General features: G+C 48.4%; 1 protein-coding gene and 1 long non-coding RNA gene across 10 annotated transcripts in view; one reads left to right on the forward strand and one right to left on the reverse strand.

Annotated features, from left to right (window-relative positions):
• LOC106824067 (uncharacterized) overlaps nucleotides 1-6,707 on the forward strand; it is a 30,167-nt gene extending 23,460 nt beyond the window's left edge. Inside the window, exons 2-4 of one of the 2 annotated variants that reach the window (XR_011498308.1) lie at nucleotides 4,972-5,101; nucleotides 5,334-5,526; nucleotides 5,705-6,707. This is a non-coding gene — a long non-coding RNA (uncharacterized lncRNA). The remainder of the gene's footprint in view (nucleotides 1-4,971; nucleotides 5,102-5,333; nucleotides 5,527-5,704) is intronic. The other variant, XR_011498309.1, reaches the window with a different exon arrangement.
• ATP2B4 (ATPase plasma membrane Ca2+ transporting 4) overlaps nucleotides 6,526-17,097 on the reverse strand; it is a 97,555-nt gene continuing 86,983 nt past the window's right edge. For 5 of the 8 annotated variants that reach the window (XM_014830066.3, XM_070497932.1, XM_070497931.1 and 2 more), the window contains one exon: nucleotides 6,526-10,991. In XM_014830066.3, coding sequence (XP_014685552.1) covers nucleotides 10,677-10,991 — 315 coding nt within the window. In that variant the 3' untranslated portion in view covers nucleotides 6,526-10,676. Of the gene's footprint in view, nucleotides 10,992-15,838; nucleotides 16,020-17,097 lie in introns of all 8 variants that reach the window. The other 3 variants (XM_070497933.1, XM_070497934.1, XM_014830113.3) reach the window with 2 other exon arrangements.

Genomic DNA, 17,097 nt, shown 5'->3' on the forward strand with positions numbered 1-17,097 from the left:
ATCTGAAACAACTCCTCGTCATGGTGGGAGAAGACCCCTCCTTCCCATGAGGCAGGGTCATGTTGCAAGCGGTTGCTCTCGCGCCCCTTTCACCTGTCTGACTGGTTCAGGGGTTGAGTGTGACATCCAATTCTAACGTGCTGACACTGGCGTTAAATAGACAGACCCTGTGCGCCCAAGTGGGCGCCTTGAGGGCAGGGGCCACATGCGAACTCAGCCATGTTGCTACCAGCAGAAATCTTTCTGAATCCTCTTTGGAAGACAGGGGCCCCGGGAAAACATCAGCACAACTTCAGATCCCAAATTACTACTTGGGTGACCTTGGGCAGGCCTCCAGTCTTTCTGGGTGTTTCCTCAGATGTAAAATGACAATAGTAACAGTGCTTAGGTAAAGCCGCTGTGGGAAGCAATTGCGCTAGCAATGGAGAATGCCTGCTGAGGACCTGGCGCATGCAAGCGCCCGTTCAGTGGGGGCTGCTGTGATGTTCCTCTCACTATGGGTTGGGTTCACTTCTCTATACTTCGTGGACTGCCTCCGTGGCCCCTCTCTTCCTCTCCCGTTGCCCGGCCCGCCTACCTTCCACGTGTTACTTTAGTCTTTAAGCACGTATCTGCGGGACGTCTCCCACCGCACCGCATGAGGCCCTGGCTTTGCAGCAAAGCGGACACGGTCCCTGCCTCGGTGCAGTGGTCACCTTGGCTGGCTGCCACCTTGTAGGCACTCTGCGTTCCAGGCGGACCCAGCTCATTGTCACTTTTGTACTCTGGGGCTTTGCACGATGAGTTCTGCCATTTTAACAGAAGTTTCTTTTTCTTTTGTAAAATTCCAATCAAATCACATTTTAAGAGTTTGTACTGGTTATCTCTGGATTGTGAGGCTTGGGGTATTTTGTTACGTTCTTCTTTGGGCTCTTAATGCTTGAATTATTACAAAGATTAAGTGTCATTTTTATAAAAGACAAAATTGTTAGTAAAAAAATGTGGCCCAAGGGTCACCACCTCTGTGACGCCTTCCCCTCCTGAGGGCTGGGCTCTTGGCCTTCTGTGAACCCACAGCTCCCTCCGCTGTTGGGATTCATCGCTTAAACGTCTGTCTGCCCAGGCAGACGGCGACCCTTCAGGGCGGGACGGTGTTGTGCTTGTTGTTCTGCGGCATGGGGCACAGTGCCTGACTGTGAGGGTTCCTTAGGCTCTCTGACGTTCTCTTAGGTGCTTGTTGCTGCTCAGAATTCATGACCAAAGTGTGTAATGGGGTGAGAGACGGAGAAATAGGTCAGTGCTGAGCCTTTTGTCCTGCTGTGTGCTCATCAGCCAAGGGACTGGGCAGGCCCCACGCTGACAGCCCTGCCTCTCTCGCGAAGGGCACCCTGAGTCCCAGGCGGGTCTCCTCGCTCTAGGATGGGCTGAACAGTGGCTTTTGTATTTCTAGGCCCCAAAACTGCCCAAATTGCCTTGTGTGAAAGACACCTCCAGCCAGGCTTTGTTTTTGAAGGGTTAGGGGCTGAGACAGCCACAGCAGGATGGCAGCTGGAGCCCCGACGGCAGTGAGCCAAAATCCTCCTTCGTCTGTGTCCTGGAGGCCTTCTCCAGCCCAGACAGGTCTGAAACAGGGCACAAAGGCTGAAGATGCCCTCCTTTTAAGTCACAGTTGTGAGAGAGCAGGGTGAGGACAGAAAGACTTAGGAAGTACACAGCTGTTTCTCTCACTTCTCTGCTCCCTGCCCCTGCTCCGCCCCAGGCCCCTGGGGAGAGGGAGAATTTGGCAGCAGCAAGGAGTGTGCCCAGAGGCAGGGGTGGTTTCTGTGCCCTGTTGGGCTAGGCCCTAGCGGAGGAGGGCTGGCACTGCCGACAGGAAGAGAGCCCTTCCCTTACGTCTGGTGACCTCTGCCTGCGTGGTCCCTCTGAAGTTCCACGTTCGGCAGCCTCCCCTCGAGGCCTAGCAACCATGGAGCCGGCATAGAGACAGCTGGGAAGCGCGTCTGGATGAGCAAATGTCTGCTGACGGCCCCTGGACGTCCCCCAGCAGCCCACGCGAGAGCTGATCTGTCCCCTGGCTCCAGGGGGGAGGCAGCTCCTCAGCTGCGGGAGCAGGGTGGGCCGTCAAGTTAGGCATCAGGTGAGGGCACAGCGCACCCGAGAAGCGGCGCCTGGGGCAGAGGGCCTTGCTGGGGCCCAGACAGCTGGAGTGACAACAGGAGTGGGAGGCTGGAACAGGGAAAGCACAGGTCAAGATGGTTTTCTTTGTTCCCTTCTTGTGTGAGTGAGTAGAATACCATTTCAATCATTTCATTAACCAGAGCGTCCTGAACAAGCTAGGGTGGCAAGCAGCATAGCTTAATTTAATTTACATTTTTTTTGAACAAGCATTTTCGTTTCTCCTTTGTGTGTCATAGGACAACAGCACAAGGGCGGGTGTGGGTCTGCCTGTGGCCCTCAGCATTAGGCAGGGCCCACGTGTGGCACGTGCGCAGCCAGAGCTGCACTGCTCCTCCATCTGCCCTGGGTTGCAGTCACACGATAGCCAGCATGATGCTCTTAAACTGCAAGATAGGTCATAGTAGTCCTTGGTCACAACCCTCCAGTGGACTCCCACTTCCTGCAAGGCAACCTCATTATAGGTTACAGGTTCTGCCTCTACTTCCAACCCTCCATCTCTGAACTCATCTCCTTCACTTGCCCACTGAGTCACCCAATTCCAACTCCTGGCTTCCCTGCATGTCCGCAACCCAGATCTCCTGCCTCAGGGCCTTTGCGCTTGCCAGTGCCCTTTTCCTGGAATCCCTTTCCTCCACATTTACACAGCTCACGTCTCTCTGTCAGAGGCTTTCCCTGACCTCCGCAGAAGCCCAATCCTCCTGCTCTGTGCTCCCTGTTCCCCTCACACTTTGCCTGTCTCCCTGGTCCTTCTCACCATTCGACACGCTCTATATTGCCCTGTTTACTCTCTCCTCCACGAGACGGTTTGAAGAGGGCAGGGCCTTGGTTCTGTTTCTTGCTGTAGCCCCAGTGCATACAACAGCACCTGGCACAGTGTATACTTGTTGAATAAATGAGTGGACCAGTGTCCAAGGGGAGGGGATGAGACCATAAAAAATGACTGAGACCTCTCACAGATTCAGGTGAGTGCTAGCTAGTTAGGTGCTAGATTTGATTTGATTTAGAAAAGAGAAGAAATAGATTTCTTGGATGTTAAGGACTGTGGAACATTTATCTCTGTTGCAGGTCTAAGTGGCTGAGTCCCAGGTGAAACCTGCCTGGGCATGCCCCGGTGTGCAGTGCTGTTCAGTGCATCCTTGACGATGTGACATCCCGGGGGAGACAGCCCAAGGAAAGAGAACAGCCAGTGAGCCATTCTCCAACGGTTATCAATAGCAATTTTAGACACCAGAGTAAGAATGGGAAGAGTGTCAGTGTTGGAAAGACTTGGTTCACACAGCAAACCAGCAGCAGGGTCAGGATGCTAAGGCGGGCTTTGTACTCTCCATGCAGGCTCTTCCACCAGAGCTCAAGCGAGCCCTCTCGCCGTCCTCTCTAATTTTATGCCACTCCACTGGGTTAGATCTCTGGATTTCCAAACTACTGCTCTTTCTACAATAGAAGCAGTGAGATAACAACCTTGGCATGCTGGAGGACATCCCTTTTGCGTACACTGGTAACTATCATGGGAGACAACTGAGACACGGTCCAAATCAGGCTTGCTTATGTATTTAATCATACAACTTGTTACATCACCACCCAACTTTGGGTCATTTCGGCACTGGTTATTTGGCTTGTTAATCAGCATCACAGCACTTCAGAGCCAATGGGGACCCTAGAGGTGGCTAGGTTAGGGTGCTTTTAAGTCATTCTTTAAAGCTGCTGCTGACCTGGAAGCCAAATACATGAACAAAATATGCTACTTTGTTGAATAGCTGTGGACTCTGAAGCATCTCTAAGGAACCCCTTTCAGACCTTCCAAGTGTAATGTGGAATCTTTGATGGAGTCCAGCTGTCTCCTTGTAGAGATGGAAAATCAAGCCAGTCAAGCAGCAGAGTGGGGTCTGGGACGGTGTTTCCCGCCACACATCCTAGGCTGCCACACATCAGGATCTCACTCCACCTCTCTAATTTGTCTGTTTTAGCTCCTCTACCGAAGCTGGGCAGGAAACTATCAGCAGCAGTTTCAGTTCAAAGGTTTGGTAGGGCGAATGTGGGAATCCTCGACTCAGAGCAGCTTTCGGATCACCATGGGTACACTTGTTCTCCCTCTGATATGGCTGAAAGGAACTGCTTCTTCCCAGTCCTCCCTCCCTCTTTCAAATAAGTTTTCATGTATTTTTACTTTAAATAAGGCCAAGACGCTAAGATCTGAAGTTATAAAACACAAATCACAGCCTTTCATTGTAGTATTCTTGGGTCTAGCACAGCAGGAAAACTTAGCCTTAGCAATCGTGCTGTCTGGAGGATGATCCACGTGGCCTCTGCTACAGGGTCCACGAGAGAACTCAAGCGGCGCCCGAGCCTGAACCCAGGGACCGGGTCCATTCGAGAGCAGAGGCAGACGCACCCGACTCTGAAGTGATGGCATCCTTGCTCAGACGTCACGAGCAGAAGTCAAACTTATGACTGGAATTTGCTTTCCAAACATGTAGATCATTACGTTCTCTTTGTTAGTAAGCGTGAAGTGACCTCCTGGTTTTGACAGCAGCCTCTCAGGAGACGGCAGTGGAGGCCATTCCAAAGAGACTGCTTCCTTCTAGGTGTGTGTCTTCTGAGGACAGGGAGTGTCCTCTGAGACAAGTTTCAGAGTAAAGACAACATTAACATCAAGCGCAGAACCTGGAAGTGTCTACTTTCGAGGCTAGAAGTATTCTGGTCACTGAATCTAGCAGGTGTCACCTCTCGCGGCTTAGGTTCACGCTGGGGACAACTGGGCGTTAATGACACCACACAGAAAGACAGTAATGTGTTTACATGTTTTATTTACAACAGGGTCTCAGAGGTATTTGCTCCTAAAGGACATGCCAATTTCATCCTCCTTCCTGCTTGCAGTGACATGAAGGCCACGCCCTAACGGGCCCAGCTCACTGGCACCCAGTGAGTCATCTTTGGATTTGTCAGAGTAAGTCCAAGAGTTGCCTGGTTGTGTGTGTCCTTGGGATGGAACCAGATGGTCTTGGTGGAGAGTTTCAAACTAACCCAGTGAGCACAGGGAGAGGATGTGGCGGTTGAGAAAGGGGAGACGCACAAACCACTATTAAAGATGGAGGGCAAAGATACTGTTCTTTTCTAGAACTGGGGGTAAGGAAAAGATGGAAGAAAAAAAGCATGCTTTTTTCCATATGGTAACTCAGGCCCAAGGGCCCGAGCTGGCTTTATACCCATTGAACCGATGCCTTGTGATACGCTGGTCTCTGCCAGAAAGCCACCTGGAAGTTATTCTTCTCCACACCTTACTGCACGCTGGGTCAGGAGACATGGATGCCTAAGATCCTGTTTGGCACTAGCAGAGAGGCACACATCTGGGGCCCAACCGAAGACAAGGAGGTGAGGGTAAGGGGGGAAAAAGAGGGTGTGTGCACGTGCGTGCGTGGCATCCCTTTTCAGCATGGGTATTTTGGAGGGAAACTACAATGGAAAAAAAAATAGTTCTGTTTTGTGAATGACTCCTTTTATCACTGTTTCTTGTTCATGTGCTTGTTTGTTACTTACTATTTTTCCCCAGCCCATTTTAAAGAAACTAAGGGGCAGAGCAGCCTGGGCGGCCTCCCCTGGCTGGGCCTCCTGCAGCGCCGCCTGTTAAAACAGCGGAGAGTTCGGGTTGTTCCTCAACATCACTCTTTCCCTAAAGGACCCTGGGGAGCCGACGAAGTCCTTTCCTTCTTTAGATGTTGTGAAAAAGACCAGGGACTTGGTTGTGCCCCTGAATGAAAGCTGCAGGAAGGAGTTCTGAGTTCTGAGATATGGAAGCTCAGAACCTAAACGACCTGCCAGGAAGCTGCTTTGATCTGAAACTGGGGCCCAAGATCAGTCGTGCCAGAGACTCAATGATGGAACAATTAAAACAGACACAACACTTTGGAAAGATGGGGACTGGAGAAGCCCAGAGGGAAGGCAGGGAAAAGCTGCTAACATAAGTGGAATGAATTTTCCCAAAAGGCATTTTATTAAGTAAAAAAAAGCAAAGAAAAAAGGAACATCGAGCCTCTTATCCTTCTAAACGGATCCTTTCTCAAGAGCTCCAGCTTGACAGCTCCCTGATCATAAATTCTGACCAGAGGGGGCAGAGAAAGCTCGTACTCCAGGAAATGAATCTGACAACCAGGGCCGCCAGTCACTGGGGGAAGTGCTGGCAGAGAAGCATGTCAGGGTCCAGCGACAAGCTGAGTTCTGGGCTTGCAGAGATGGGGCTCTCGACGTGGCTGTGGCAGATCCCTTCTCAACTTCAACAGACACAGAGTGACATGACTCAAAAGCGGAGAACACTGAGGACAGCGCAGTTACCAGTGGGCATGGGTTTTTATTCTCAGTGCACGGCAGTACCGGTTTCTGCTCATCAACAAAAAGCTTTATTGGTTCCAAAAAACTTATCCCTTTTTTCCTTCTTTTAAAATTCTTCTTTTATTCTTCCTGTCTCAGTGGAACAACATATTTGAATTTCAGATTTGCCAGTTTATAGCATTTTTTCCCTAAGAATCATATAAACACATGCAAAACACTGCACAGAGGGTTTAAATACTATCAGAATGCAAATACAGATTGGCCGCGCTGGTAAGCTGAACTGCACATTATGGCAACACACAGCGGGGTGCACACGGCTTCGAGACCACCATTTGTTTTTGTCATGCAGATCACAAGTCAATCTTCTGTTTTGTTTTTCTTTTTTATATAAAAATACCAGTGCTTGTTATACCAGTTACTGAAAAAAGAGAAGAAATTCAAAATTCCTATCTGCGTGCTGCTTTGAAAAGAACAACATAGACAGATCTCTTGGTACATATATATGGCATATTCACATATGGCATATATACATATGGGAGAAAACAGGAACCAAAGGCCAGTTCAGTCCTGGGAAGCTCACCTCTCTCCTCTCTCCTCCTCAAGAGGAAAGAGGACAGCAGGCCAAACAGCAAGGTTGGGAAGGTCGAGGACTGGCACGGAGCTCAATGGAGGGGTATCTGTCTCTTCTGAGGAAGAGGCTGGAACGGCTTAGGAAGGGCAGGCAAGGGTCCGGCCCACCCCCCACTGCAGTGGGGTGGCCGACATGGACAGTGCGGACATGTGCACTCTGTGAGGGCAGCTTGGGCTGCTTCCATCATTAGGCAAGGGGAGCAGGGAAGAGAGGACGCGCCACGTTTAGGGGTGTCGGGGCACCTGCGAGCTTGCTGCGCCCTCTGGGTGAGGTAATCCTCTGATTTCGTTGTGCAACCTCTCCCCTCAGAAGCTCGAGGAGGAGAAGAAACCCAAACCCTAAGGAAGCCACAGTGCCAGAAGGGTTTCTAGGTGGTGGATGGAGGAGTCATTTCAGAGGGTGGAGGACACCACAGGAAGGTCCTAGCCAAGACTGTCCCCAGGGCTAGACCCAGCCTTGGTTTTCCCACTTACAGCTCTACCCCCCATCTAATAGATTGTCCGACACCTTCCTAGGGCAGGCTAAGAAGGCCCCAATCAGATCCTTGCACAAAAACTCACTAATGCAAAACTGCGGGGACAACAGGAGGTGAAAGAAGCATAAAAACTGCAAACCCCAAATCAGAATATCCTTGCAGCACGAGAGATACTCATGCCTGGGGTACCACTCTGCCGGCTGCTCTACAAGCAACACCAGTCCACCCAGGCCCTGATCCTAATCATTAGTCACTGAAGAGCCTGGCGCCCCCTCTACGGGGGCGCATGCTCACGGCCTGCCACTGCCCCTTCTTGCTGGATGCTGTCCTTCCCATCTGCAGTCTGTTGACTGTTTTTCTAGGTTTATCCAGAGAGGAATCTAAGATGTTTTCCCCTTCTCCCCATCAGACCCTTTTCAAATCCAAAGCACCATTTTGGGGGAAAACTTTATTAACTTATGCCATATTTACTCACTGCCAGTTGGATCACTGAAACTGAATAGAAAAAAAAACTTATATAAAAAACATATGCACATAAACACTTAAACGTACTCAACTCCGTATCAACAAAATTTATATTAAAAAAGTCTAGAACCCAACAAATTTTTTCCCCTAAGTATAAAGATGGCTGTTTGGAGAAAGAAGTACGGTGCATTGGTTTCGAGACCAACTACAAATATATGAAGTCACCTGTCATGTCTAACAGCTGGGTCTCTGCTCCCTTCCACAGGGTTCCATGACAGTACTTTATTCTAAATCCTTTAAACAAAATACATATGGCTGACTCAAAAAATATCAGTTTCTGATCTAAAGAAAACTATATTTTTTTGCATAATATTTCTATATTTTCTCTCCTACTATGGAAACTAGAATACACAAAATACCCGTTGAGTTTTAAACAAGTAGACGCAAGCCCTCGAGAGTGACCGGTCAGGCACCGAGAGTCTTCTGGGAGCAGGAGTGTGAAAGAGCCTCCAAAGTTTGCTGTTGGCTTATTTTTCAAGCTGATCTGAGGTAATAAAAGACTCGAGAGAACTAAATCTTCCAACGTACTTAATAAATATGCACGGGAACACCTGACACCTTGGGTGAGCTGTTTTTTTCCTCCCCACAATAAATAAATTCCCTGTATTTCAGACAGAGAAAAGATTGCTGCAGCATGTAACCTTTATAAAAACAAACTCAACTTTGGTGGGTGATGTGGTAATGCAGTGTGTGGGGTGCTGTTTCTTACTCTCCTTCCCTTGGATAGTTCCGGTGAAGGGGTGAGGGAGAAAGATCCAGAAGGAAGGGCTGCAGAGGACAGGCTTGGGTCTCCCACTCTCACAAACGGAAATGTGGCAGTTCATACGAGCCGCAAGCCCCTTCTCCCAACTCCCCTCATTCTAGAAAGACAGAGACAGGCTTCACTTACCTCGTGGGAGAGAACGGGCAGACGTGAGCTAACCCTGCACAGAAGAGCTGAAGCCAACATCAGCAGGGGTAAAAGTGGAGCTCCCACAAACACGCTCCACCTAGTCCCATTACGGGACACTTAAAGAAGGTCCCAGCAAAGTCCCCGGCTCCTGAGAGGCAGGTGGGCGGGGGCTGCTGCGGGCAGCGTTCGGGGCAGGAGGGCAGAGGCTTCACCGCACAGCCGAGCGTGCTCTGGAGAAGGCTTCGGGGCGCGCGAGGCGGGGAAGAGGAACGAGGAGGGCATTTCAGGGTGGGCCTTTTGCTCCGTTACATCAGCAAAATGTCACTGGAGCCTCCCATTCTGGATATATATTTTCAAAATCAGACTATCTGAGCAAGGTTAGAGCCTTTGCAGAGACTGCACAAGTTAGGGGACAGGGCAAAGAATGAGAAAACTGAAGGGAATGTCTAAGCTGGTACTCACACTGAAGCTCACGGTTTCTGGTTTCTCAGATACTGCTGGGATGGCCCTTTGGCCTCTCCCAAGGCTTTTCAATACTCACCCCCCCCAACTATCAGCTCCTGCCTTGGAAGAGCACTGGTGGATGGCTTTCGAGCAGTTGTGGTCATCCCAAGGAGGACCCACAAGAATTGACTTTGATGGTCTGTCTTGTCCTAGACCTGCCAGCTTCTGGTCCTCAATATCAAGTCCAGTTAGGAGGCAGGGTCGTCCTCTATTCATTCTTTTGCCACCACTTTAGGAATAGGAGAAAGCTCAGGCTCATGGTAAAAACTACATACCACACATATGCAAGCTTCATGGTCAAGGCTGAGCTCCCCGGCACTTACAAACCACACACAAGACAGGATGGTGGTTTGGAAGTGGAAGGTAACCTGGCAACAACAGGAACACATTCTTACCAGCTCTCCATTGCTTCAAAAGCACCCTTTTAGCAAAGAAACTTATCTCCTTTAGAACTAAAACAAGGGTTCCACTGGGGCCAGAAGGGGGATGACGGCCAAAGTTGACAATTCATTCACGCTCTACTTTCCTAATCATCACAAGTTAAAAAAAAAAAAAGAGAGAGAGAGAGAGAGTGAAGGTAAGGAAGGCAATGGTCAGAAAAGACCCAAAGAACCGTAGGGAGGTCTGACTGAAAGCGCAGAAGAGCTCGAAGGCTTTAGGTAGAAGTTTTCAAAGTGGAAAAATCATTTTAAAAACAATCACTTTGCAGGCTGATTCTATACGTTCCATTCCTACCTCAATACATTACATTTGAGGATATTTGTCTTTCTGAACCCTCAACTGAGCTTATAAATGGCACAGACTCATAGGGTAAAATCCAGAAGTCAGAAGACGGTGACACATATACGAATACTGGGGGGAAATCTGGGTTGAGATGGATGCCAAGAGGATTGTCATTATTTCTTTAAAAATGACAACTGATACACCCAAGAAGTAGATTCCACCATTCATTACCTGCCTGGGGTTTGACTGGGTCCTGCTACAAACCTCAACTCAAGTTTAAGTTGAAATCCCGGTAGGTGTGTGCTCTTGCCTCTTCACGGTCAGGTGGGGGTTCACACACACTTGGGAGCAGCTGACATGACAGTGAAAGTCCCATCCTCACCTTACGGACAGGACAGATGAAAAAGGAAACAGGGAAAGCAGAAACGGGAGTCAGAGAATGCAGTTCAAACTGACGTCTCCAGGCTGTGCAGGCGACTGTCCGCGAGGGAGGCACCCATCTGGACTTGGCTGCAGTCCACCGCATTGTTGTTTTTGTTGGCATATGGAGTGACCTCTCCGTCCAGCAGGAGCACCCTAGTCCCAGACTTAGGAAACTTTTCAAGATTTTCCTCCTCTTGCTCATCCAGGAGTGGTGTTCGTGGCCCCTCCTCACATAGGGTGAATTCAGGGTGGGTCATGAAGCTGTGGATGGAGTTTTGGTTCTTGGGTTTCTGAATGCTTTCGTGGAGGGAACTATGGAACGCTTTGACCACTTTGATCTACACCAGGGGAAGGAAAAGGAGGATGAGAAAACATGGAGGTGAGAATCGGCCAGGAGAACAAGGAACTGGCGGTTTGAGGAGAAAAACAAAACCTAAATGATAAAACAGTACTGCTCAACAACCAAAACCAAACATAAAAGAGGTCATGGAACACTAGAAACACCACATGGCTCAAATTTCAAGCATTGGGGTGGGGTGGGGTGAGTAATGGCAAACAACTAGGATATTTCAAGAGCTGAACAAAAGAAAGTAGAAATCCCAAAGCAAAGTTAGCATTCCCAAACAATCCACTCTTCAAATCAAACAGAAAACAAAAAGATTCATTAGTTCTTTTGCACGGAGGGCTACAATGTTGGAACTGGATGCAGATTAATAGCCAAACTTAAACGATGATTCAGACATGTGGATTTCTGTATCAAGGCCAAACATTTTGCGAATGTGGAATGGAAAAATTACACACTGAAGTTTAGTTATCTGTTTAAAATCCTCAAAGAGCTAAACACATAGCAATCTGTACATAACACACTTCGGGTAACAAGTGACCACGAATGCCATGCAGCAAGGCAGACAGACCAATCTTCATTTGCGTCAGCAGCATGCAAGGAAGGACAACTCTCACACTTTCCAATTTAAGAATTGCTCTTCAGCCAGGAAACATGCATGCACTTATATCCCATAACCTCCCCCATGTCCCCTTCCCCAAAAGACAGCAGAACCCCACTCCTGCAGTCCCTCCCCTGGAAGATGTTGATGAAATACGGGTATCAAAGATGCTTCCTCCTGACTACCGAGAGCAGACCTGGCTCTCACGACCCTGACGCACGTCGATGCCTCTGACACCGAGCTGCGGCCAGTCATGCAGCTTTCTCCAGCTGTTTCTAAGTTGTGAAGAGGGAGCATGATCTTAGCTGGAGGAGGGAGGAATGGGACCAGGAGAGAAATCACCCAATCCAGGAGGCAGTGCTACAAATAAGAGGCTTTTCTAATGGGGTAGATGAAGAGGATGGAGGAAAGGAAATAATCTACAGTTTTACTGGCAAAGGGAGATGCTTTGTTCTACTGCACACAAAAGGAAAGGACTCAGTCAACTTAGAGAAGAGGAAAAAAAGGACAATAACAGACGCCTGGACTAGCCTGGACCTTATCCACAGGCAGCAGCTCTTTTCACAGCCTGCTCTTCTGAGCTGCAGGCCTCCCTGAGGCATGGCTTAGAACCTGGGCTGGTAGAACTGGGGTAGGGGAGAAGGTTGGATCCCAAGAGGTTGGAGAGAGAGGCCAGGGGAGAAGAAAGTGGTGGTAGGACAGTTTCAGCTTTTGGGAGGCGGCTGGTCCTTTCCTCAGAAAAGAGATGGGAGTAATGCAGGAGAAACTGCTGTGGTGGGGAGCAGGCAGGGAGGAGGGCTGAATGTTGGGGTAGACACCTCTTGCATTCCTCTGCTGTTGAAGCAAAGAATATGTTCCTGGAGAAGAGGCAAGAATGTGGGGACAGCAGAGCACAGAGAGAGTCAGGCAAATGGACTGGCTGGACTGCCCATCCCAGTGTTTCCTATCACTGCACAGAACCTTCAACAATATTGTGCAAAGAAGGCTCACTAACATGGTGTCTCTGCTGGGCAAGGCTTTCCTCAACTTGCCCCACTCCACCACAGCCGGCAGACCCACCCAGGGTGGAAGGTGCTCAGAGGTTAGAAAGCAGAGGAGTCTTGGCTACTCAAGACAATCAGCTCAGTACCTCAGCGAAGAAGAACTAAGGGCACACATTCACCATGCTGGTCAGAAAGTGAGGCTTGCTTTTCCATCCTTCTGGGATTCTCTTGACCAGCTACGAGGTGGATTTCACCTGTCGTGTTCTCTCTGCTTCAGATCTAGGTGAGGGCAGATGGAGTAGAGGCTCCATCTGGGCCTCGGGAGGTCCCAAGTTTTAGCTGATCTACACCACATCTTAAAGAAGGAAACGTGGAGTGAGTGAGCTCAAATCCAATGCCTTCGCCCTCGGCCCAGGCAAGAGATGGGTTCAAAGCCACACCACCTCCTGTAGGAGTGACAACATCGCCCATACTTTTCACCTGCTCTTGAGATCTCAAAATTTCTGACAAGGGCTACAAAAGAACATCTGCTTTCTACCACCAGTTGATCATCTTCAGTATCAGCGATTTTCAAACTTCCTGCTTCTATCATTTTTGAAGCAACTGAATACTTTATTAAAACTATTGTATGTGAGGTCCAAAATAGAAAACAGATTTTTAAAAACTCAGATTGTAGTGAGGGTCTGGAGCCCTGTTTGCTGGCTCTTCCTCTCACCTGTTGGGGTGACCAACAACACTGTTACAGGGAAACAATAAGGGAGATAAAAGCGAATTGGGGGTGGATATATGGAAAAAGTAGGGAAAATTTCTTCTTTGGGGGAGCAAGGAACAGTCATCCGGCTAGCTTACAGGACTTCTGGAATCTAAAGGGAAACCAGCCACCTGCAAGGGAAGCTCAAGTGAAGAGGAGTTAGAGAGCTAGGGAGTACCATCTGGTGGCCTGGTGGGTAGAGAGAAGGGTGAGGGGTAGAGGGCATGGGCTGTGCCAGAATGCTCCTCAACTCCAACACTGGCCTCAGAGAATACATAACACATGTGGCAGAACAATCACACAGACACGTCATCGCCAACCCACCCCAAGTGGTGGCATCTTTTCTTCCTGATGCATGGTGCCTGGTGCATGAGCAATGTATGGGGAACAAGATAGAGCTAGTAAAGCAGGCGCTGTGCAAGCTTCAGGCACTCTCCACTCAGCCAATCAACCCTGCCTTCCCTGGTCATCATCTCTCAAACCCTCCGGGAAATGTCTCTTCTGTGGCCCCTGTCCTACAGGTGGAAGTGGCTGATTGAAAGGCAACTCTTTCTCATGACTCAGGAGCCGCAACCAGGCTGAACCTTAGATTAGGTAGGAGTGCTGAGGGCCACTCTCTGGAGCTCGAGGAATGGGCAGATGAAGACTCCATTTCCTCAGCTGGTGTTCTGTCATTTTCTGCTCCCCTTTCAGAAACCAGGGGAATAGGGGGGATGGGCCTTCCTACAGAGGGAAATCTTGGAGATTTATCCACTGAAGGTTAGATAAATGATGGAATTCATTTGGAGATCTGGAATGGGAAAGGGGGTTTTACAACGCATGACCATAACTTCTAGGACTGCAAGTAAGAAGGCACAGCTGGAGAAAGAGCAGGTGTGGCCTGTCTCTCTTGACTGGTTTTCTAGACTCTGAGGATTTGTAGCATACCCTCTATGCGACTCAATGAGAGTCCAACGGGCTCTACCTTCTGCTTAGTCTTCTTCTACCTTCAAATCACTGGGACATCTGACATAACCCTTCCTAACAGAGAGGCATGATTGAAAGAGAACAAAAACTAGTTAGAAGGTCATGGCAAAACTAGAAGAAAAAAGAAAATAAGAGAGGCATATGGAAGGACCAGAGCAAAGAGGCTCTTTGACATTTGCAAGGTAAGACTTATTTAGTTCTTTGACTGCCTTTGGGCCTAATGAAATATGTATCTATATAAAACCCTACCCTCTATTCCCTACATGAGAACACTTACAGTTGGCTAAAAAGATAAAATAATATAAGTCTGGTAACCTATACAACTCATAATCACATGAACCAATAATGTGAACCAACGATAACACAGCTGTCCTGTCTTTACCCCTGTCCCAGGCTTTGGGGTGGTGGTTGGGGGTGGGGAGGAAGGGACAAAGCACTGAGATGTCTGAAACCCACAATATACTTAATATAGGGAGACTCCTTCCCCACCAAATACCTAAACAGCGCTATCAGCAAAGAGCCTTCTCTCTCCTCTGTGTCCCATTTGGGGAAGGTAAAATGACCAGAAATAGGAAGGCATAAGCATTAGCAAGAACCCAGTAACCGACCACTGGGGACACCAGATCTTAGAGCGAGCACCGACAGCATTCCAACTGAGAGGCTGGCTGAGAAAGGGTTCCTAAAACTTGACGTGCAAAATAAGATATGAAGGGCTACAGGTGAAACAATCAATCGAGAGGAAAGGAGCAGCAAAAAAAAGGTTGCTCTTCAGAAATTCCTAAAAAAAAAGTTTAATGAGTAAGAAAAAATAAGTTATTTTGACCTTTTCATCTATTTCTCCTACCCAGATGTAAATTAACTGATTCTTAAACCAGAGTTTGGATTAAAGTCCCTGAAAATTAAAAAAACGGGGATACTCAGACCTGTGCATTTTAACTGAACACCTTTTCTTCACATTTAGCTACAATTTTTATGCCTATGCTGCCAGCTAACAACAAAGCGGTAGCCAAAAGGACTATTATCAGCCAAGTTCAATATTGGCTCAATTATGATGGATCTACTGGTAAAAAGCCCTTCATACCTTTTTTCAGGAGATCTCAAACTTGCCCCCAAATAATGAGAGTTCCAGGTTTTCATCTGGTCTGAGCTTACCTCTAACCTCAGGAAAGAGAGTTTAGACTCAAAGGAGCAGGAGGAAAGAAGAGGAACAACAACGACATATCCAAACAAAGCAAAAAACAATACAAAAGGTCGAGCAAAACAGGAGAAACGTAAGGAAGAAATAAGCAATGCAGAGGAACAATCAGAAAACAGGATGGTTAAGGTTGAATAGCTTTCAACATTAAAAAAATAAATAAAATAAGATAAAAGGGCACACAGCCTGGTTTTGGAGTGGGATTTTTATCCCACTTTTCCTTCATCAAGTCAAAGATCAAAGGGAAAAGCCAAAGGAAAAGATAATCACGGTTGGTTAAGGTGGATGCTGCGTGCTCTCTTGTGGTCATTTCAGCAAATCATGCATCATAATAACTATCACTCACTGCCCAGAGTAGGAGATGAAACAGCAGCAGCAACAGAAGTGGTGGGGGGAGATCTGACTGGCGCAACTGTTACATAGGATGAGCTAGGAACATGTTTTACATCAAGGTGCTGCCCCGCGGTCTGCCGCTTTAGGACTCCCTTAAAAGAGGCTCCCGTCTGGAATGTGTTAATTACGTCGATCTGCAAAGAATCAGAGAGTGAGACAGCTTTGCTCCACAATCAGAGAGACGCGAAGAAAGAGGAAGGGAAGGTCCTGGAGGGTTAGGGAAGGGGTTGGAAGGAACTGGGAAAAGGAGACAGAAGATGGAAAGCAAGAGAGATTCCCTGGCACACAAACCAATGGGGATGAGAAGGGGAAGACGTCAACTGTGATCACCATTTAAGGAGCAGTTTGCCATGGAGTCCACACACCCCGCCAGAATCCAGTCCTCTTCCCTTTTAGTCTACGGAGGACATTTTAGGCATGCTGGTGTCCAAAAGTATCGAAAGGGACTTCCCCACCCATAACTCTTAACACAGAGAGAGTGACAGCTTCTTCATCGTTTTGACCTGTACTCTAAGAAATCAGGCATGCGACTTAAGAAGGAAGGCAAAGCATGATTACTTAATTCTGAGGCTCAGGAACCTCTAAACAAATTAAATTAACTATTTATTTTTGCAGATTTTCCAGGAAAATAACTTATGTGTTTAAAGCAAAAACAGAGGCGTGCAGTAACCCATGCATAGGGGCCACGGTGGAAGGGCTCCTGACCCCGAGCCGCTGGCCTCACCCTCTCCTGGCTTTCTTCCCTGAGACACTCTTCCCTGGGGCTGAAGTGGACCGGGTCCCTGGGGATGGAGCTCAGGAACCCAGTGGCCAGGCTCTTTAGAGAGAATGCCACCAGCTGCATGAATACACTGGAGATCTGGAAATGTCTGGCAGAAATGCGGACAATAACTCAGCAGTTAGGCTGAAGAGGGGAGGAAGAACTGTGGGTTGGTGGGGCTGGTGAGCAACTGCAGGTCCAGCCTTACACAAGCGGTTTCCGGTCTCCAGTCTCCGAATCCTGGAGACAAGAGGCAATTCATGCCATTTGGTTTCCAACAATGGTCTCGGTCTGAGGCCTGGGTCAGACTTACCATCCTTATGTCTGACCCCTAACTAACAACGAAGAAATCAAAAGGAATTTCTTTATCCTTCAGGATCTGGTAGAATCATCTTAAAAATGCCCATACGCTTAACATCAAGGGCCAATCTAGCAGGAAGGGTGGAAAGGTG

The sequence above is a fragment of the Equus asinus genome, chromosome 25, assembly GCF_041296235.1.
Source record: "Equus asinus isolate D_3611 breed Donkey chromosome 25, EquAss-T2T_v2, whole genome shotgun sequence".
Classification (NCBI taxonomy): domain Eukaryota; kingdom Metazoa; phylum Chordata; class Mammalia; order Perissodactyla; family Equidae; genus Equus; species Equus asinus.